Below are 22,705 nucleotides of genomic sequence, written 5' to 3' on the forward strand. Positions count from 1 at the left end.
AAACATGTTCTATATGCTGACATAAAGTGTCAGAGTCCTGGTCACAGACTTCATCCATCCCTCCTGGACACTGAAAGTTGGTCCATTTGTGTTAAGGATAAGGTAATTTCTCTTGCCAATGGCATAATAAAATATCCAGCTTGTGGGAGCATTTTGGAGCAGCTATGTACACACCACAGCATCTGACAAAGGACTATTTAGGCAGTGGTATTACCCAAAAAACAAAGAGCACTGTTTTGGGGTTGGTGTGATATGCAGAGCCAAGGATATTTGGCTGAACGGAGGTGAAGCCCTGCTCATGCCATTACAGGGTACCCAAAAATCCTACTGCAGCAGGGACGCCGGAGGCCAGGGAATGCTGGGCCCTCAGTGCCAGTAAAATCCCATCACCCTGTGGGCCAGGGGATTTGATTTGAAGCCATGTTGCTTCTCTTTCTGCTCATAGAGGGGTTTTCCTCAGTCGAGGTGAAAAGTAAGAAGAAAATCGCCGCGGTGTTGACAGACACAGTATGGCTATGCTCAGCCGCGGCCAGACACCGAGATGGCGGGGTTGGGGGGTGACATTTTTTGTCCCAAATAGGGGGTGAATACGAGGCTACTCGTATCCTCCAGGAGCAGAGCTGCGATGCTCGCACCGCGGGCATTTTAACAGGGCGGGCTCACACCCAACGCCCGAGGGCGGCGCGCGCGGCTCCTGCCCTCAATTCTGGACAGCGCCGTCGGGCCCGGGGGACTCCGCAAGGGCAGGGCAGGACACAGCCGGCCCGATCCACCCCATCCCCTCCTTCTCCTCCCCATCTCCTCCCTTCGCAGCCCGGTCGCGCAGCCGCGCAGCGCCGGCCGAGGGAGCCGCCGGAGCCGCCCAGCGCGGCGCGGCCCTTCCCCGCCGCGGGGCCGGGCTGGGCCCGGCAGCACCGGCTGGGCTGGGCTCGGCTGGGCTGGGCAGGGCGGGGGGCTCGGCGGCTCCGCGGCGGGGGATGCGGGTGCCGGGCGCAGGATGCTGTGGGGGGTGGGCCTGGCGGCGCCGCGCTCCTGCGTGGCGGACCTGAGCCGCAACCGCAGCCTGTCGCTGGGCTGGTGCGCGGGGCCCGAGGAGCCGCCGCCCGCCTTCTATGGGGGCGAGATCGTCGCCTTCCCGCTGTCGGGCGGCGGCGGCACCATGGCGGCGCTGGGCTCCGACTCCTGGTGGAAGAAGACGCTGTACCTGACGGGCGGAGCCCTGCTGGCCGCCGCCGCGTACCTGCTCCACGAGCTGCTGGCCATACGGTGAGGCTGCGGGGCTGCGGCGCTGCCAGCCACGGGCGCTCCCCGCGGGCCCGAGGCGGCGCTCGGAGCCGCGTACACCTGCGGGGTCAGCTTGGCGACGCCCGGCGGCTCGGGGCTCTCCTTCGCCGCGCTTTTGCCGTTTACCTTTCCTTCCCCCCCTCTTCCCCCGGTTTTCCTCCATTCGCCCTCTGCAGCAGCGCAGAGGCGGCTCCGCGGCGAGCCCTGCGCTCGCCCCGACAGGTGGCCCAGGCTGGGCCCTCTCGCTGCCTCCGGGCAACCAAAGCCCGCAGCAGCCCCTTAAGGGCTGACGAGTGTGTTGCCAGGGCCGGGGTTTCTCCTTTGTCTGTTTCATGTAATGATGTATCATGCATCTGTCCGGTTTGGTTTTTTGTTTGTTTATTTTGTTTTGTTTTGTTTTTTTTTCTTTTAAATTCTGTGGGTTTTTTTGACAGGAAAGAGGAAGAGCTCGATTCAAAAGATGCTATCATACTGCATCAGTTTTCGAGGCCTAGGAATGGCGTTCCGAGTTTATCCCCGTTCTGCCTGAAAATGGAAACGTACTTGAGGATGGCTGATTTACCTTACCAGGTACATGGTGCAGTTTGCCTTTGCTTTGCAGCTGTCTGTAAATGGCGTGAAATGGCACATAGGCATCCTGCCTCTTGTCCCCCCAGTCTGTCTCACCCAGGGAGATGTAAACATACACCTACAGCTAGGTGGGTATGCCAACACTTAAATTTGGTGTAGAACCTTTAAAGATATGACTTGAATAAGATTGTCTGGAACAGCTATAGATTTAACTAGCTAAATGGATGTTAAAAGTTGACTTGGCTGGAAATGCTGAGATGGAAGAGTCTGGAGTTTATATAACACTAAATAACACCCCAAAACTAAAGAAGAACGCTATTTGATCCTTGAATTTCACCATTCTAAAGGCATCAAAATTAGACAGCTCCAGGTTCTCGTTTCTTTGGAGGCCTCATCTCTGAAGCTGTCCTGGGAAGAAGTGCTTAGCTTTTGCTTCACTTTCCATGCTGATGTTACCTCCCCAGTGAAGTGAGACAGATTGCTTTTAGAGGTCATGAATACTGCTCCTTAATTGTGGTTGGGTGCATCCCATGGCATCTTCCCGCAGAGAATGAAGCCTGAGCTACTCCAGGGAATGAAAGCTGTGAGAGCGGACAGTTGAATCTCACGGTCTTGCCCAGTAGCATCGAGGTCAAGTTGGGACGCTGCAAGTGTGGCACACACCTTGTGGTGTTGGCAAGCTGCACAGCACACAGGCTCTTTGAGACATGGCATGTTTTTTTTTTTGTTTTTCTTTTTGGATTTTTTTTTTTAATTTTTGGTGTGTGTTAAGCCCTGAATGCCTTTAAGATGATAAAATAGTGAAGATATATATATATATAACTAAGATCTTAGGTAAGTGTCTGGGGTTTTTTCCCTTTCTTCTTCTCCCTCTGTTTTTTCTTAAGTAATGTAAGTTTGGAATTTTACTCCATACCAAGGTGTTAGGAAGAATGTTTTGTATAAGTCAAATGTTGTACTGTGGAAAACTAACCCTGGTTGTTGGAAAACCAAACCAACAGCTTTTTTTTAAACACATTTTCCATTGGTATTTAGCTTCCTATGTGGCTAAACTCCTTTGCATGGAAAGAGAGTCTAAGTACATTTTGCTTAATTCTTTAAAAGCCTGAGTTTAATGTTTTCTTGCAATTTAGTGGTACTTGAATTGGATACTTGGGAGTACTAAAGAGGAAGACGTCCATCCTGTGGGATGTATTTTCCTCATTTAGGTTTACAGAACTTGCCAGATTCTGAAGCTTAAACATGTCCTTGCAGCAAGAGTACTTTATGCACATTGCTTTTCTCAAAATAATTTGGGTAGAAATTGCACGTTTGAGGGGATGCCTCTCTTGGTGAGATCTATTTTCTTTCTAATGGTAGCTGATGCTGTTCAAAGGTTTGTGATGGTCAGGTTTGCTCTGGTGGAGAGCAGCTAAAGAAAACTGCATTATATAAGATGGTTGTGACAGGACATGGTCACTTCTGAAAGATAACACAGCATTTATGTGAGTCAGGATGGAGTAGTTTAGAGAGCTCATGCTGGTTGGAAATCACACAGCTTTAGGGAGAGAGGAATTTCCAGAGGGTTATCCTCTCCTCTTTATTATTTTGTACTGAAGGTCAGCATTGCTTTTTGGTGTTGCATGTCCCTACTCACTAATCTGAGTACACAAGACCATCAAAAGCAGCGTTCCTACCTTCAGTGCTTCCTCATGTCCCTTCCTGCACATGCTTTTATTTGGCAGCTCAGGCTGATCAGAGCTGGCCTAACTAGAGCCATGACATTTTAGTTTATTTGGTTTTAACTCCACTTGGTTCCCCACATGCTCTGTGAGCCATTTTGCAGGAGCATGAATGGGTCTTGCAGGTGCTGGGAACACCAGGTTGGTGCTTCTAGCCATGGTGGCTGACATGGGCTTAAGATGTTTGTGGGGCTGCCAACCCTCTGGAGGATTTTAGATTTAAGTTTGGTTGAGCTGAGCTTATGAAATGAGTAGACAGCTCTTTTTTTCGGGAAGAAGCTGATGGTGTTTCTGTCCTTGTGTTAGGGGTATGGTGCTGCAGTGGGCTCTGGCAGGTGAAGGAAAGTATGGATGCTGCTGTGGGATTGAACGGGAGAGGAGCTGAAGGGGGCACTGTTCATGGCTGGAATTTCTTATACTCTGCCTGTAGACTTCTTTCTGTTCCCTCATGACTGTGTTGTCCTTAGGATGCTGTAGGTGACAGAGGCATTGATGGCTGCCTGGCAGGCAGCAGGATAGGTGTGTAGGAGTGTACATCAGGATGCAGAAGGAAGCACCTTGCTTCCCTGCACACTGTCAGGGTCCATGATGGAGAAGCTCTGCAAGTGACAGCTGGTGCTCATCCCTGGAGACCTGCTGTGGTCATCACCTAGCTGGGGAGGGACTGCTTCAAAGGGAGGGTCACGAAATGGAGTGAAGAGAAGACAGTGAGATGCTCAGACTGCCTTTTACACTTTTGATTCCTTGTGTTTATTGTAGTGCATCAGACTGTTGAGTATTGTGCTTTGTGTTACACAACATGCTTTAATGGCACACTCTCACCTAAATTTCTCCCAACACGTGTGCTGTTACCATGTATTTATGCTTTCTTGAATCTGCCTCTGTATGTGCAAGTTTCCTTGAAAAATGATTTGGGCAGCCCCACCCCAGCTGGACTGTCATAGTCTCTAGCCGGGTTTTCAAAATACTGAATGCTTTTCTTGATAAAGCTTGCTTTGAAAGAGCCCCGTCTGTATGCTCATCAAGATCTTTTGGGTATTCCTTGATTTCCTCAAGAATATGAAGAACTGAGCCTTTATGTAATCTGATAAATAACTGGCACAGCAGGAATGTGCTGTTTTCATGCCAGGTCTGTGGAAATGGCAGCCTCCTTAGGAAAAGACATACAGTAATTTCACGAATACAAGCCGCACCAATTTGACCAAAATTTTGGTGGAAACCCGGAAGTGCGGCTAATATTCCGGGGCGGCTAATCTATTAACAAAATTCTAAAAGCTGCCAACACGGAAGTGAGAGCCCGCGGCAGCCCCAAGCCAAGCTGGAGCCCGGCCGGCCCCGGCAGAGGTGGGAAAGCCTGGCAGAGGCGGGGCCAGCAGTGTCGGGGGCGGGCGGCAGAGCCTGAGCCAGCAGGGCGGGGGAGCCCGGGAGAACTGGGGCTAGCAGTGCAGGGGAGCATGGCAGAAGCAGGAAGGCCGGCGGGTGGGGCTGCCTGGCAGCGGGGGAAGCCCAGCATAATCGGGGCCAGCAGCGTGGGGGAGCCCGGCGGTGCGGGGGCCTGCAGTGCCGGCCAGGGCGAGGAAACGCGGCGGCGGTGCAGACGGGAGGGGGCGGCCGGCGAGCCTGGTGGCGGCGGCGGCAGCCCTGCCGGCGGGGCGAGCGAAAGCGGCCCTCACGAAAGCGCCGCCGCGAGCCGCGAGCCGCGAGCCGCGAGCCGCGAGCCGCGAGCCGCGAAAGCGCCGCCGCGAACCGCGAACCGCGAGCCGCGAGCCGCGAGCCGCGAACCGCGAGCCGCGAACCGCGAGCCGCGAACCGCGAGCCGCGAAAGCGCCGCCGCGAGCCGCGAGCCGCGAAAGCGCCGCCGCGAGCCGCGAGCCGCGAAAGCGCCGCCGCGAGCCGCGAGCCGCGAACCGCGAGCCGCGAAAGCGCCGCCGCGAGCCGCGAGCCGCGAAAGCGCCGCCGCGAACCGCGAGCCGCGAAAGCGCCGCCGCGAACCGCGAGCCGCGAAAGCGCCGCCGCGAACCGCGAACCGCGAGACGCGAGCCGCGAAAGCGCCGCCGCGAACCCCGAGCCGCGAGCCGCGAAAGCGCCGCCGCGAACCGCGAGCCGCGAGCCGCGAAAGCGCCGCCGCGAACCGCGAGCCGCGAACCGCGAAAGCGCCGCCGCGAACCGCGAACCGCGAACCGCGAGCCGCGAAAGCGCCGCCGCGAACCGCGAGCCGCGAACCGCGAGCCGCGAAAGCGCCGCCGCGAACCGCGAGCCGCGAACCGCGAGCCGCGAAAGCGCTGCCGCGAACCGCGAGCCGCGAACCGCGAGCCGCGAGCCGCGAACCGCGAAAGCGCCGCCGCGAACCGCGAACCGCGAGCCGCGAAAGCGCCGCCGCGAACCGCGAGCCGCGAAAGCGCCGCCGCGAACCGCGAGCCGCGAACCGCGAGCCGCGAAAGCGCCGCCGCGAACCGCGAACCGCGAGCCGCGAGCCGCGAAAGCGCCGCCGCGAACCGCGAGCCGCGAGCCGCGAGCCGCGAACCGCGAGCCGCGAACCGCGAGCCGCGAACCGCGAGCCGCGAAAGCGCCGCCGCGAGCCGCGAGCCGCGAAAGCGCCGCCGCGAGCCGCGAAAGCGCCGCGGGGCGGGCGCGGCGCTCGCGAGGCGCGGCGCGGGGCGAGCGAAAGCGGCAGCGGGGCGGACGGCGAGCCCGGCGGCGGCAGCCCTGCCAGCCGGGCGAGCGAACGCGGCAGCGGGGCGGTGCTGACGGGAGAGGGGGGCCAGCGAGCCCGGCGGCAGCGGCAGCACCACCCGGCCACCCCGCCGAGCCGTGGCGCTGAGCTGGGCCACCCGGCCCCGTCGGCAACCATGAGCGGGCCGAGCCTGCCTGGCCCCGCCCCGAGCCAGTAAAGCCCGCTATGCCGCGATCCTCTTACTAATTGGCCAATTTGTGAAAGCTGCGCACGGATTCTCGCGACGAACGAAAGTGCGGCTAATATTCGGGGTGCGGCTTATCTATTGACAAAGACAGCAACATTGTCGAGGCACCGGGGGTGCGGCTTATAATCCGTGCGGCTTGTATTCGTGAAACTACTGTAAGTGAACATAAAATCATAAACAGGAGTAATTGAAAATGTGAAATCTAATTTTTTTGCATAGTACTGTGAAATTACCCTGGAAATACCTTGTGCCATTCTTTTTATAAATTCCTTACCAAGGAGGTTCTGTAGAGCTATTGTTATTGTTGCTCTGCAGGCACTTAATGTACTGTGAATGAAAAGGGATATTCTTTTGGTTTGCTTTTGGTTTTGGATAATACCATAGCTTTTCCCTGCTTAGCAACTAGAACAGTTTTGAAGTGGAAAATTGATAAATATTTGATAGCAATTAGTATCACCCAAAAGGATACAGAGGTTTCAAGCCTAAAAATGTCTGTTTGAGAACACTGGGTACAAGAACAGTATAACAGATTTCTAAAGAGGCTGAGGTTTTCTCAGGTCACTGAAAGATATTTCCTATTTTGTTTGATAAACCATAGGTAATGAAACACGAAAATTATTTTAGACAATGTATTTATATGTTTTAGATATGTGTGCTTGAAGAAATGTGCAGCTGAGTAATAACAACTTGCTTTTTTCTGGGTTGCAAATGGTATGGACTGTAGTAATTACAAGATGTAATAAACACATCTTCAAGTCCAGTGGCTTCTGCAAACCACCAGTTTGTGCACAAGAAGGGAAATATCTTAATGGAAGGACTTAATAAAGCCAACAGTGCTCAGAATCTTCTAAATACACTGTCAAGTTCCAGGAAAACCTTGTGTTTCTGTAGTAAAGTCGTAGTGAAAAATTATGGAAATGTATCATTCAGTTTTAGTGCTGCAAGACCATTTTTGATGAAGGAAAGGTCCTGGAATGTGGAAGGGCAGGGCAGTGCTCTCCTTTCAGTTTCAAATGTGCAGCAGTTTTAGAGCTTGTGCCGTGGAATTGGCCCCCGTGTCCCCCACATGTGTGGGTGGGAAGGATTCAGGTGCTTTGTTCACCCACACAAGGGTTGCAGTGGGTGAGACATGGTGCCATCCAGTGTCCCTGCCCTGCTGTTTGTTTGGGCGCAAGCCCTGGAAGAGGCTACAGCCAGAAGGCATTGTTTCCCAGAAGCGTTACCCATTCGTTTTCATCCGGAAGGGAAGAGCCTCTGGGAATGGCTACGTGATCCTAGTGCATTGCACATCTGCATTTGGAGTGGCAGCAGGATGCTGGTGCTCTCAGACTGAGCAGGAGGCGTGTTCTGGTGTATGCTCCTTGCTGCCAGAGCACCTTAATCCATCTTAAGTGGATTCAGGAAGGGTAAATACTTCAGACCCAAACAGATCAATCCAGAACTGCAAACCCTAAACCTCCAGCAATTAGGAGCTAGGTCCTGAAATGCTTGGGGTGACTGCCAGAGATCTGAGTGCAGAGCCTTTACTGTTCAGCTTTCTGTGCTAGGAGCTTTCATTCACTAAATAACGAGGATGGGAATCACAAGAAAGGAAAAAGGTTGCACCTTGTGTCTCTGCCTTCAGGAGTAAGAGAATTGAGGACAAATGTCTGATCATGTTTTGGCAGCCAGCACTTCCCCTCATGCTCGTTATATGAAATGGAAATTCTCTGATCTCTATGTTTCACCTTGTCATGGGAAAAGCACGTTGCTGCTTCTGTGTGAGTGCTGTGCTGAGCAGGTATAGCAGTATTCAGTAGTGCAGCAGTGCTGTGCTCTGCTGTGCTGGGCTCTGGGGAGACCCAGTTGTAGCAAGTATGTGTGTAAATGTCTGAGATTTGTAAGTTTTGAAGTTGCATAAAGCAGATTTCCCTTCTACTCAGGAGGGAATGGTATGCCTTTCATACACTCTTGTGACTGTGTGTGTTTTGTCCTTAGAGGTAATGCAGCCATCTGAGTTGGGTAGTGAATTTTTTTAAAGGTATTTTTAACATGAAAAGTGCAGATGTGTGCAAGAACTGAATTTATTTATGAGTCCTGTGATTTAAAACTTGTTTAGAATAATGGACCAAATCTTCTGGGAGATCTGAGCTTCTCCAACCCTTAAATAACCCAGGTATTTAAAGAATAGATAATATAATTTAAATAATATTATATCACATGACATTCAGCCTAAAAACATGGAACATCTTGCAGGGCCTGGAGATAATTTTATCTGAGTTGTCATGTAGGGTAAAGCTGCTGCTCTGATTTAATAGCCACTACTACTCTAGAATATTAATTTAAAAAAAAAAAGAAAAAGAAAAAAAGGATTTGTTGATTTGTTTCTTTAAAAACACAGAAAACTATTTAAAATACTTAGTCTAATCGAAACAGAACCTGAAGGGCTTTTATTGTCTGTATATTTGTTTGTTTACTTGATTTTTTTTCCCTTAGAACTATTTTGATGGAAAACTTTCCCCTCAAGGGAAAATGCCTTGGATTGAATACAATCACAAGAAAGTATCTGGCACTGAGTTCATCATTGACTTCTTGGAAGAGAAACTTGGAGTGAATTTAAATAAACACCTTGGTCCACATGAAAGGGCTGTTTCCAGAGCTGTGACCAAAATGGTGGAGGAGCACCTGTACTGGTAAGCTTGCATGGCAAAGCTGGCTGTGTTCTTGTGCTGTCAATGTGTCGCTGAGTTTGGGCCTCATGGCACACGAATGCTTCTTTTCTCTTGCAGAAATGTTGGGTACCCAATTACTAACTTCACAACTCTCTTCATCCTAGGAAGCTGCTGCTCCTTTATGTGTATGGTTTTATGAGCCAGGGATAATTCCTTTGAAAGGTTGTGCTGTGTAAACAGGGTAAAGTCAGGCCCTTTGACTGCAGCTTTGTAGAAGGAAGCAGCATTGGGATGCTCCTCTGTTCAATGTGACTTCTGTATAGGAGCAGCCTTGTTAATAAAGACCAAAAGATCAAGGTGGCTGAATATATTTGTGGCTTGGGGGGCATAGAGGAATGAATACAGTGTTTGTGGTGAATCCAGAATATTGTTTTCTTACTTCTACAGATTTGAGTTACTGTGAGTGATTGCTGTACGGATCACTGCCTTTCCCATAGCACAGGATACTCCTGCTGATATATGTTGTTGACAATAGTGCCTATTGGTAGTGTGCAGTATTAGTCACGGTATCCTGAGAAGCCAAAGTGTGTATATGGATGGAAAATAGAAATAGAACCTTTCTGGTACTTTATGCTTCTTACTGACGCCTTTGAAAATAATACCTGTGATTTCCTCTGTGCTTTACATTTCAGTCCTTTTTAAGTGCCCTTTCCAGTATGGACACAGAGGCATCAGTTGAACATGCATCTTGAATGCTGCATTTGCTGCCTTAGCAGGCTCAAGGCTTTCTCCCAATAGTTTACTTTCATTTAAGTTTCATTAAGTTTTAAGCATTTAAGTCCTTGCTATACTAAGTTTTGCATTTATGTTGCATGTTTTTTCTTGAAAATGATGTGTGATTTTTAAATTTAATGCGCTTACCTGCTTTGTCTTTCACCTTTTGATCGAAGATCAGCAGCAATATGTGTACATATAGTTCTTCAAATAATCTTTAGTGTCTCCTGAGAACAATTTTAGCATTCAGTAATTGGCAGATTGAAGTGATTTGGTTTAGAAATTAAATTTCTGCCTTCCAAGAAGTGTGGCCTTCACCAATTATACCCATCTGCAGTGTCATAGCCTTCCAAACATGATACAGGCAGCCTGTAAATTAACATTTTTTTGGTTCATTTTTCCACCCTCAGCTATTACAGCTGCCAAAGGGAAGATGAAACCTTTTAGTCCCCTAATGCTTCATCTCCATGCCTTAGTGTCAGTTGTTTCGTGGTTCATGGATTTAACTGCATTAAATGTATCATTACTGATGGCAGGCTTACACTGCTGTTGTGTCTCAATTGCAAAGTGCTCTCCTCTGTGAAGCTGTTGTCCATCCATCCAGGCTCATCTGGAGCTGGCTGGGCTCTGCTGGACATGACATAGGCAAATGTGGAAGACAGGTACTGCAAATTCAGGCATTAAAACAGGTGGACAAAGTTACATCAAGAACAGATGTGCATGCCTGGCTGTATCCCTGCTGCCTTTCCTGTGAAGTCACACAGCTGAGTTCCTCCAAGACATATATTTTTGCTGCAGTGCAGTAAAAAGTTCAACTGTAAGTCTTACTGTGTGTCCCTCTGGCTTGGTATATTGGTGAGGTTATACCTTGCAGATTCCTTGTAGCAGGCAAAGCTTGAGCCATGAGGTGTTGCAGTTGTACTGCTGTAATTCTTGGAGAACAACTTCGACCATCCTGTACTTACACCAAAGTAAAATCAGGCTTTCACTGTGTAGGACCATATTTCTCTTCCATAGTTCTCCACAACATTGCATCTGTGGTTATGGGATCCCTTCATATCTGTCCCTGAACCTTCCCACTTCTCGCCAGAGCCTTCATTAGGGCTTTTTCTTGGTGCCTTGTGTTCCATGGTGAGGAATTTGAAACAGTGAATGACTTTCTGCAGAATAAGGTATATAAAACCAAGCCTCCAAAACAGTGGTACATAATGTGATTCCTACTGTTTCATTGCCAGCAGCATGCGAAGTAGCTTCATCATAAATAAGTAATACTATAGTACATTTATCGGATAAAGAAGAAAAGTACATCCTGTGGTGTGCCGTCTCTGGGTGCAGCTAATCCTGGTGGATGCTCAGCATTTCTTCCAGAAATGTTTAGTTTTGCTAAGGCAGTGGCTCATCTTCAGCAGTTAGTGCCTCTTACATGTAGAAGAGACTGTTATGGCTGGAGTTGAGAGCAGTGTGGAGCTATTGAGAACCTCAGCCTCTGGACACCTTCTCTCTGCCCTGGGGTGGGGCACCTGGCAGGGCTCAGGCAGGAAGACAACAAGTGAGCGTGCCTATTCTGTGCTGGGGTTGCACCTTATCTCTGAGATACACAAAACTGATTTGGAGCTGGTGCTGGAGCTACAGTCCCTGGAGAATGCAGTAAACCTTTTGCTAGGTTTAGTTGGCAAAAGAAAAGAAAGTCCTCTAAGCTGAATGGGTGTTGGGGGGATCCAGCAGTGAAGAGATGGGAATGAAATAATTTTGTGACTCTCACCCCAGGTCCTGGATCCAATGCAGATACCTGTAATCTGCTGTAGGCTTGCTCTGAGTCACTTCCACTGCCTGCAGTGACCTGTGAGCCCCCAGAAACCAGTGGGGCACCCAGAGCCACCTTTGGGGAGTGCATTGGGTTTTTGGTGTAACTGCAGCACATTTGTGGGATTGGACCTCTGATTAAGAGAGATTTGATTCACACTTTCTTCTGGAACTGGCATGCTGAGCCCACCAATACTGCTGGGATTCAGGCCAGGCAGCTCCTGGGTGCCTGTAGGGCTAGCAGTCACTGCGAGATGCTTTCTGTCACTTCGCTCTCAGGAGACGGGTCTTAGGTCAGTGACATAAATACGCTTAGTGAGAACATAAAGCCTTGAATATTCAGCTTAAGCAGACTAGCCCATTAGATTGGGCGAGGTACATTGTCAAACATAACTGTAGTGATTTATAAATGTGAGTGTTACTTGCAAATAAATTTGACTTGTTTCTGACTTTGTCTTTCAAGAAGCAAGCTTCATATGTGACAAATGCTATGATATGAGAATACAGATGAATTTGACTTTGGTCAGTATTCAGGCTTGCCACGTGCTAAACATAAAATATTTTTAGAATGTAAATATGTGTAAATACATCAAGCCAATTTTAAGAGCAGTGTCTCTCCCACTGCTAACAGTGATGAGGCTTGAATGCCACTGGTGGCTTAAAAGCTGGTTGCTCTGAGAAGTTGCACAGCTGGTGGAATTTCTACAGCTGATTGTGGAATGAATTTGTTATAATCCTTTTGTATATCAAAAAATTCTAGTCTGCACAGGTTGAGATAGGAGAAATAACCCCATTGTTAACTTTCTTGTAAATGCCTTGCCCTTGCCTTGAAGTTCAGACAGTTTTGGGATAATCAGGCAAGCTGTTGTTGAGTCACTTTCTTCATCTCCTCGCCTGATTTATGTATTGAGGCCAAAGCTGCTGTTGCAATTAGACCTTGGATTTACTTCACCCCCCACAGCATTTCTCTTTAATGCATTATTGTTTTATTTATACTGTTAGATTTGTACAGATGTGCTGGCACAAATGGGAGTGATGTTTCCCACAATGTTCTGTTCAGGCCAATATTTAAAATAATTATGTCATCCCGTAAATACTTACTCCAGTGTAAAATGTATACTTATGCTGTACTGAAGTAGATTATGTAGACTTCCCAATTTCTGGCATTTCCTAACCTTTTGTAATATTGATAATACTCCACTAATGTAGTCTGAATAGAGGAATGATGGGTGAAATTAAATGCTGATAAGCATATTTTGGTAAAAAACACAAATTAATGAACCCTTGGATAGAATTTTTTAATAAAGTGCTTATAAAACCAGTTTTAAAAGTGTTTTGAACTGTCCCTGAATTGGAGCCTACTTTTTTCCTTGTTTTGTCTACTCAGAACTGTAATATTTTGGAAGTAAACTCTGTGATTGTCTATTCAGCTGGTTTCATTGCCCATGTAAATTTGGGACATGTAACAATTCTGCTCATTCAGAGGGACAAGCAGATGCCTTAAGATTTGTGCTTGACAGTTTAGCCTAAGCAGGTTTACCTAAACTCTGTGTAGTTCTCTGTTGCTGTCCTGGTCATTAAACACCTGATCTGATTTCTGCCTCTTCCAGACCCAAAGACCTTCTCTCCCAGGGCAAGTAATTGAGCTCTGGGGAAATGTATTTTTGCTTAAAAGTGTGGGCCAGTCAGCTTTGTGGGAAATCTTGTCATTCTGTTCTATGAAATTAAAATAATTTTGGACATGGTTGATCACTCTTGGTGCGATGCCAGCTCACTGGTGTGGTTGGAGTGAGACATAGTAATGGCAAGTCCATAGGACCAGGTTTAATCTTGTGCATCTGGAATGATTTAAAAAATGCTACAGTGGAGTTCCTGTGTTCTTTTTCTGTTTTGTTTTGGCTTCTTTTTCTTGTTGCCCTTCTCCAGGCCAGGCCTGTTGTCCTACAGCAGCTAAATTGTATTGCAGAGTTGCCAGATGAAGGAGGTCAGGTCCATCCTGGGTGAGGAGGACTTTGCAGCAAGACAGAGCAGTGCTTTCAGAGAGCAAGTTCTTCCTAGCTTATTCAAATAATAAATAATAACTTACAGATTAGGAGAAGAACTCATTCAGAGCAGCACTGTGGAGAAGGACTTGGGGGCTCTGGTGGATGAAAAAAGTGGACATGAGCCAACAGTGTGAGATGGCCTCCTGGGCTGCATCAAGAGATGTCAAGGGAGGTGATTCTACCCTTCTACTCTGTGTTTGTGAGACCCCACCTGTTTCCAGCTCTGGAGTCCTCAGCAGAAGCAAGATCTGAACCTGTTAGAGCAGGTCCAGAGGAAACCACAAGGATGATCAGAGGACTGGAGCAGCTCTCCTGTGAAGACAGCTGGGACAGCTGAGGTTGTTCAGCAACGAGAGCAGAAGGCTTCAGAGAGAACTTGTTGTGGCCTTCAATACTTAAAACAGGGCTTATAAAAAAGAGGGAGAGTGATTTCTTATGTGGGTGCATAGTGATAGGATAAGGGAGAACAGTTTTAAACCAAAAACAGAAGAGATGTAAATTAGATGTTAGAAAGAAGTTCTTTACTTACAGGATGATGAGGCACAGGTTGCCTAGAATAATCTAGATGCCCTGTCCCTGGAAGTGCTCAAGGCCAGGTTGGATGGGATCCTGAGCAACCTGATCTAGTGGGTAGTATCCCTGCCCATGGAGTAGGTCCCTGCAGTGGACATTTAGTTGGAAGTAGATGACTTTTAAGGTCCCTTCCTACCCAAGTCATAGTATTATAATTAATTCCTGGTGTTCACATTGAGTTTTTCTATTCAGAGCTGTACCTGCTGAAGAGACCTTGCCCTTTGCCAGGCCAGTGAAACATGGCTGCTGCAACATTCTGCTGTATAGAGTGTCCTTATGCCTTCAGGTCAGCCTTCTTTCCATTTGTCTTAAATCCTGTTTTACCATTGGTCCTGGAACAGGGCAGTCTCACACAATATCTTCCAGACAAAGTCAATGCTTTACGAGTTTCAGTAGCTCTTTACTACTGCATTTGTTGGCTTAACATGCCTCTGTATTGCTGATGCCTCTACTAAATCTGTCTCTGGTTCAAGCTTTCCGTTGCTGAAACCTGCTCAATGACTTGAGTTCATCCATCAAGTTTGAGAAACCAGAACTGTGCAGAATACCCCATTCTAAAAGTGGTGTTGAAGCACGTGAAATGTCAGCAGGACTTTTTTGTTATAGTTATATAGTGCTGGAGGTTGTGAAGTAATCTGTTGAGGGTCAAAGCCATCAGTAGCAGAGCAGGTGCATTTTTGTTCTTCCCTATTTATACATTTGCAGCAAAACCTGTTCACACCTCGTTGTTACTGACATCAGTGAAACCAGCTAGAGCAGAAGGCATTGAACTGCAGTGGAGTGGACAATGTGAGTTTGATGAAAAGTACATTACCTAAAGAAGCGAAAAGAAGTGACAGGAGTTCTCCAGGAGATACTAGCTTTTTCTTTTTTTTTTTTTTTTTCCTTTCTTTTCTTGAATTAGGTGAATCATATCAGCACTAAGGAAATTATGTGGAGTTGGAAATATGTACAGTGATAAACTGAAGTCATATTCCAAACTGAAACAGTGAAACTTTGTAATTGCTTGGATTGGAATATGTGTATCAATTCCCGGTGTTTCTGAGACCCTGCAGGCTTCCTATGTTTATCTTGTCTACTTTGAGGTGTCTTTAGCCATTTTTCCAACAACCCTTGAACTTGGTGGTCTTTTTGGTTTATTTGTAATTTCTGAAGATGTTGGACATTAAAAAAATTAATATTTCTTTTTCATAAGTTTCTGGAGTAACAAATCAAGATCTGTTTGCCTATAATATTAATAAGGAGCAAAAACGCATGTGGAAAACAAAAATTTAAGCTGATGAGACAAATTTTTATAAAAAGACTTCTTAAAAGGATATTATTTATCATTTAATAAAACATGGATGGCAACAGAGTCCTTCAGAAATGTCTCTCTCATAAAATCAACATTGTGAAGAGAAGAAACTGTGCAGGAGAAAATCAACCAAATAACCACTACCTCTTATTTTTTTATATTTTATTTTAAAAATATCATGTTATTCTCAGTTTCTGAGGAGAAATCTTCTGAAAAATTACTGCTTCAGTATTTGTGTTGGACCAAAGTTACTGTTTGCCTAAGTGTCAGCAGTGTAGAAAGGAAAAAGATTGGTGGGAAAGATTGATTTTTTTGGGGAGGGCTGTTTGGTGTTGTTTTTCCCAGGTCTGTGCAGTGAATCATCTTTAGGTAACAAATCTGTTTGGCACTGCGTTTTGTTACACGAGTTTAGCAGAATTCTGCAGCTTTTGCTTAATATTTCAACATGAATCTTGTTTTCTCCTGGAGTGAGTCATCATTTAATGAGACAATAAGCACTGGGCTGTCTGCCTAAGTACTGTAAAGTGGGTTTACTCTGCTGGCACTCTGAGTCTGCTGATTATGGAAGCTACCTCTCCATCAGGGCAGTGAGCACTCACCTGCCTGACCTCTCTGTGAGCCTCTGCAGGGTGGTGTGGGGCTCTCTGGGGATTACACTGCTGTAACTTGTTTCTGCATCCTTCTAGGACTTTAGCTTATTGCCAATGGGTGGAAAACCTTCATGAGACACAAAAGATGGTTTCGCTTTTTGGCCCCTTCAGCGACTTGCTGAAGTGGATCTTTTGCCATCTGACCAAAGGAATCGTGAAGCGGGAAATGTACGGCCATGGCATTGGGCGCTTCTCGGAGGAGGAGATGTACACGCTGATGGAGAAGGACATGCGGACTCTGGCAGGCCTCCTGGGTAAGGTACAGCGAGTTACGCGCTCCGTGCTCAGCCCCTCTCTCCACAGGGCAGACTTGACCTCCAGTGCTTCCTGACAGCTTGATTGCGCACAAATAATCTCATTTTGGCAGAAGCTGAAGGCTGTCGTTTAGTGCCTTCCTTGCTCTGGCAGAGACACTGTTTCTTTTCCCACTGTTTGCTGCCAGATTGTGTGTCTAGAGGCATAAGAGGCTTCCTTCTCTGAGAGCAGAGTATGTGCATGTAGAGGAGCAAAATGTGGCCTGCTGTTTTGGAAGAGCATTTAGTGATGTGAAATTAGGAAAATGTAGTGTTTAGTTCTGCAAATGAAACCTCTTATTTATACCTTTTTCAGGGGGGGTTGGGGTGTGTGTGTCTCATTTTTTATTTCCTGTTGTATTTCCTTTCCTGTTTTTTATTTGTGGCTGTTTGACAGACTGTTAGGAGGCTACCATTTGAAAACCCTTTGCAGATGTTATTTTGATGAGCTGAACTTTGTTGTGTTTGATTGGTGTCAGCAGCTTTATTCAAAGCTCCCAGTAGGAGATGGTTCTGCACTGTCAAAATAGCTGTGTTTAAGATTCCTGGTTACCTTGGGTGGATCCCATACAAGTAGTCTTAAGGTTGACTTTACTTAGCTAGAATTACGTACCCTCATTTCTGTTGTGTGGCTCAGGTTGAAATATGCACTGAAACTGCTTTGCACTGTGCTTCTTTCCTTCTGCTCCACTAAGAGCTAAGCATATTGTGCATCTGTGTAAAAGTTGAATTTTGAGGAATTGCTGTGGTGCAGGTTGTCACTTTGCATGAGCTTATGTGTCTCTTGTGTGAGAAACAAAGAGAGAAACCAAGAGGGATGGTACCTGTGTGCTGTTCCCTGTAACAATTGCTTTAAAGAGATGGTTGAGTGGAGGACAGGAGGATGCCTGCACATTCTCTGAAGAGACAAGTGTGAAGGGAATGAAAGGAACAAGCTGGGGAGAGCCCAGCGGAAGGAAGAGGCTGAGTGCTTGCTGGGAAAGGGGAGGAAAAAATGTGCTTCTGGACTTCAAGCTGTTTTGGAAAGGAATGTATTTGCAGTGGACCTAGATGTAGAGTTTTCTGTCATTTTGTTTTCTGAAACAAACCTGTTGAGTTGCTGTATTGGGAACAAGGTGAAAAAAAACCCCATGAGGTGCATGGACACAATGGGCAAGAGGAAGATTTGTTGGCAGCTCCTCTTGACAGCAGTTTCTTATGCTGCATTTTGCTTGTTAGCAAAAACAATTATGTATTCTAGTGTCTCTTCAGAGAAAATCTGTTGTTTGGAGATTAACAGGTCCCTTTTCTCTGAGAGGGAGGAAGGGAGGGAGCAGTTAATTTCAGAAGAGGATATCTGGTCATACCTGTTGCAGAACTGTGGCCAGCTCCTGGTGCTCTCCTCTGTGGGACTACTGATGCTGTAGTTTTGAGATTGGCACTGCATGGCTACATGCTCATCACAGGGAGGAGAGGTGTTGGGACAGGGGCTGGAGCAAGTTCAGTCTATGACTTAGTAGCACAGCAAAGCCCCCTGGTTCTGGCTAGACAACTCTGTCAGGAAAAGGAGTCACGGTGGATATGTGTGTGCTAAAGTCATCCCTGTCTGCCAAGAGTAGACAGAACCTTCAAGAGAAAACTAAAATGTGTGCCTGTGTACCTGTAAAAGTAACTTGATTTGCTTGTTTGTCTGGAGTGTATACTGACACAGATTTGTAAGATTTCAAGTTCAAAGGGATAATTTAATCGTCTAGACACATCTCTGTGGATCAGACTGCTTGACTGCTGTATTGAGGCCTGTGCCTTTTTGCTGGCTTGGGGATGGCTCTCTAAAAGCCATCCAGTTTTAATTACAAGATTCCAGCAGGTGGAGGTGCCATCACGTTTTGCTGACAGATGTTAGTCACTATCTAAATCTGTTCTAAGTTGGACTTGTCTCAAATGAGTTTGATTCTAGCCTGCAGAAAGATGCTCTTACGGCTTTCTCCCTTCCAGGGTGGCTTGGGTCATCTCTCTGTGAGGGTAACTGTTATAATCAGTCTCTGGCTTTTGTGGAAAACGCACTGGAAATCCTCAAACAATTCTTCACTGTATCAAATTTTAAATTGTATTACACGTATATTACCAGCAGAGTTTTTCTTCTTAATTCCAGATTGTTGTTGAGAATGTGCCTGTGTACTTCAAAAAGCCTTGATGAGCATTTGCTGTATTCCTGTTATTTTATTACATTATCAACTGAATATTGTACGGTTTTTTTTAATTTTCTCTGAAATGGATGTCAGATTAGTCAGTGTGCAGTCACATGAATCATTATATTTTCTCTTTTGATTATTGGTTAGTTGGTCTACTTTTCTGTAATTGCCTTAATTTTCATTAACATCAGTATGCTCATGTTTTCTCCAGCCATCTCTTTTATGGTTGGGTCTAGTAACTGTGGCCTCCAGGTAGTATCCTGGAATGGGTTCAAAAGGTGGGCTGAAGACTCCCACCCCTCACTAGAGACTCCCCTATTTCAAACGGGGAAGGGGAAGGGGAAGGCAGCTTACTGCTTACTGCCTGCACAATCTCAGTGAGTGTTTTCCCACAAGAGAAAGTAGTTGGCTGTTATCTTAAGAGCTTAAAAATTATGCCTATGGTGCAGAGTAGCTGCACATACAAAACTGTAGCTGTCAGCCATCAGGAATATCTGATTAATGCTCCCCTTTTTTAACAGGGACCATTCACATGGGAACAAGAATAACTTTTAATTCTAAGAGCTGCTTCCAGCGAATGATAACTTTGTAGCTGCCAGTTCCTATGACATTAATTTTGACACTCCCAATCACATCTTTGGTGCTTATTTTTTATTTTAATTTTTGAGAATAATTTTTCTATCTCCCTTATATCCGTTTCCCTGACGGACTCCTCCAGGTCTTATAAGCATGGAAATTGGAACTAATCCCACTGTGATGGATCAGTTTGTCCCATTGGTATCACCTTTCTCTGTGTCCTGCAGTCTTCAAAGCACAAATGTAATTTCCTTGTATTGTACAGTTTCCTACTGCCTGGTAATAGTGTTAGAAAGTGAGGGGAATGAGCACATGAATTAGCAATATATAAAAATACACGTTTTGGTAATTGTTTAGAAGAGGCAAGTGAGTGACCATAAATCTGTTGGTGCCCTCTCAGCTGTTTGCCTCTCAGGCTCTTTGGTAGATGGGGATTTTGAGCAGGGAGTTGCAGGGCAGCAGCTTCCTGAGGTGGATTTTGAAAAGCATTTGGTGCTTTGGTGAGGGCAGGGGTGCTCAGAGCTGAAAACTCTGGACTAACCTGAATCTGAGCCTCTAAAGGTAGTTAAGTGCCCTGGAGCAGCCTGCAAGTGCTGTACCTGCCTGTGTGGATGGAGGCAGACCTGTGTCCCACAGACCTGCTTCTTGCTGGGTTTTCTTGACCCACTGTTGAAATAGCTGCTTTTGAATCCTCTGGTACTTGCATTTGTGAACAGTGGAGTTGTGTCCTCTCAAAATTCCTGGACAGAACAAAGTTGTTCCAAGTCCAATGTGATTTCATTTCTATTGGATTAGCCAGAGAGGTGTTTGAGATGATCAGTGCTATGGCAGCCTGGATGTGACAGACACTATGTAATCTTGCCTAAAAACAGACTCAGAGATATCTGGTCTATTAGTGAAGTTGCACTGGAAGTTTTGAGAACAGACTGGAAATGGTGGAAGAAAATTTGCACAGATGCCATATTTTGTGGTGCAGCATGGCTTGAAACCAGATTTATCCCACAGTTTTATTTTTTTTTCTTATACTTTGTTTCCATGCACCTGAAGGTGTGGGTGTTGTGCCTGGGGAAGCAGAGGGTGGGATGGTTTAGCCCTCACTCAGAGTCTGCTTTAGTTGTAGCAAGATGGAAATGACAGTATTTCTTCCCAGCACAGCATCAGTATGGATTGACTCTCAAGACCCAGTTGTATGGTGCTAAATTCCTGGTGCTGGCCTATAACTGTGGTTTAGGGACCAGTTTTTGAGCTGTGTTTGAGATTGATGAGTGCTTAGGTGTCAGATAAATACAGAAAAGACAACATTTACTCTGTACAGATTTTTCAAACAATAAATTGATGGAACAGTGGAAGAGCTGGGAAGAGTTAACTGCATGTTCAAATGACATCTGACAGGCCAGAAAAGGTTATTGTTACTGCCTGTTCCTTGAGCACTGTTTTGCTATGCTCTTGTGCAGGGAATTGGCAGCATGCCTTGTACTGTACACTAGAATTTGATGCATTTTACACTGGACAGTTCCTCTGGACTTGCTCAATAAACCTAACATTGAATAACCTGCTGAATTACAGGCAGCTCAGAAGAATGTCCTGGGGAGATGGGATAACTGGATTTTGAGAATTCAATTAGGTACCGCATTTCACAGTTTATAGCGCTTTGGGCCGAGACAGAAGCAGTGCAGCCAGCTAACCTGACCTCTGCAATACTTCATCTTCCACTGTGTGTGGTTTTTGTTCCAGGTCTCCTGCCTGTGATGGGAAAACAAGTCTAACAAGTGGATGTTTTGTTGCAAACAGCAACTTTGAAACACGTATTTTCTTCCCTCAGTTAGTTATCTGTCTGTTTGTGCTATGGGGGCTATTTAGGACCATCATGGCACTGGGGTGCCCAGAGAGGTAAGCAGAACTGCTGTGAGGAGCAGAGGAGGTTTCTTTGCCAGTGGTGGCTCTGTAACTGGCCTGGTTATAGAAGTCTTGAGCACAGGGGAAGCTGCAGTAGTGGGTTCCACCTGCTGAACCCTAGAAACAGTTTTGGAATCCCTGTCTTTGAACAAGTAAACCTTTTCATTGAAATTATTTCAGTAAAATAAATACGCTAAAGGTGGAACTGTGATTTTTTTTTTTTTTAATTTGGGAAAAAGTGACATCTAGTCAGGAAATATTTGCTGTTGTATTTACAGGTGACAAGAAGTACATTATGGGATCAACAGTTTCCACTGTTGATGCCACTGTCTTTGGACATCTGGCTCAGGCAATGTGGACATTACCAGGGACTCGACCAGAGAGACTAATCAAAGGTAAGAAAGCTTAAGTGATCTCCGATTAAAAGCTCTTGGTGGCATTTTCCACCTTTAAATGTGGAGTACCTTGGAAGGACATTTTGAAGACTGCAGTACTTCAGCAGACTGTTCTTGCCTTTGATGTAGCATTTGTATCCTATAATGTTGTTTTGTCTTAAAATTATTTGTTTTCTCTTTAATGTTTTGCAGAGTAATTGTTTCTGTTTCTGTACTTGATCTTTTTTCTGTTTAACGTGGCAAAGCCTTAAAGCTTCTAAGGAGTGAATGCTGGGTAAAGTATGAGAAAACAGAAGAACAGCCATTAGCCAAATTCTGCTGAACTGAGTACTTTCCTTGATAATAGAACTGTTACTGCTATTGTCTCACTGAAATGACAGCCTTTGCTGTTCTTGAAGATGGCAGACAAGGAAGAAATCCAGCTTCGCTTTGGAGTCACTTTGTTTTTGCATGAATTGGAAATGACCATACCCCTCCTCTCCACAGAGGGTTGTTTTTTTTGTTCGGTTCTTTTTTGTGGAGTGATACAGATGTTAAAGTATTTTTGCATCCCTTTCCATAGTAAAACCACGCAGCATGAAAAATGGGAAGACCTAAGGAGGAAAAGGATGTAGAATAGTGTAAAAGGAATGCATCTGACCTGTAAACCTACTCTGTGCAAGAGAGCTCTGCTAAGCCTGTGGTTAAGAGGCACAGACTTGCTCTTTTCCTCAGATAATGAGCACTTGAGATGAGGATATATGGCTATGCAGTTCTTCCCCTTGATGTCTGGGGCATCACGGGTAAAATTCTGAAGGGCTCATGGCTGTCTAGAAAGATTACTATGCCTGTTGAATTAGTTTGTCTCTAATGAAAATAAGTAGAAGATAATAGAAGTACCCAAGCAGCGTGGTTGATTCTCTGTATCTATCAACCTACTTGCGCTGTCATGAGTACAGGTTTTACATGCAGCTCCCCTTTAATAAGCTGGTATTTCTTTCTTCTTTGAGGTTTTTTTTTTTTATGATTTATTCTGTAAGCATACATGTATTTATAAACAAGGAATAAGATACTAAGGCTGGGAGCAGTAGGAACGAGCCAGTGCCATA

The 22,705-nt window shown here is 46.2% G+C and overlaps 1 protein-coding gene across 1 annotated transcript in view; it reads left to right on the forward strand.

Moving 5' to 3' along the window:
* The first annotated feature begins 1,000 nt into the window (after positions 1-1,000).
* Positions 1,001-22,705, forward strand: part of FAXC (failed axon connections homolog, metaxin like GST domain containing) — a 28,750-nt gene continuing 7,045 nt past the window's right edge. Inside the window, exons 1-5 of the mRNA XM_033054188.2 lie at positions 1,001-1,266; positions 1,719-1,854; positions 8,972-9,168; positions 16,323-16,540; positions 21,501-21,617. Coding sequence (XP_032910079.2) covers positions 1,160-1,266; positions 1,719-1,854; positions 8,972-9,168; positions 16,323-16,540; positions 21,501-21,617 — 775 coding nt within the window. The 5' untranslated portion in view covers positions 1,001-1,159. The remainder of the gene's footprint in view (positions 1,267-1,718; positions 1,855-8,971; positions 9,169-16,322; positions 16,541-21,500; positions 21,618-22,705) is intronic.

Source organism: Catharus ustulatus, chromosome 3, assembly GCF_009819885.2.
Source record: "Catharus ustulatus isolate bCatUst1 chromosome 3, bCatUst1.pri.v2, whole genome shotgun sequence".
In the NCBI taxonomy this organism is placed as follows: domain Eukaryota; kingdom Metazoa; phylum Chordata; class Aves; order Passeriformes; family Turdidae; genus Catharus; species Catharus ustulatus.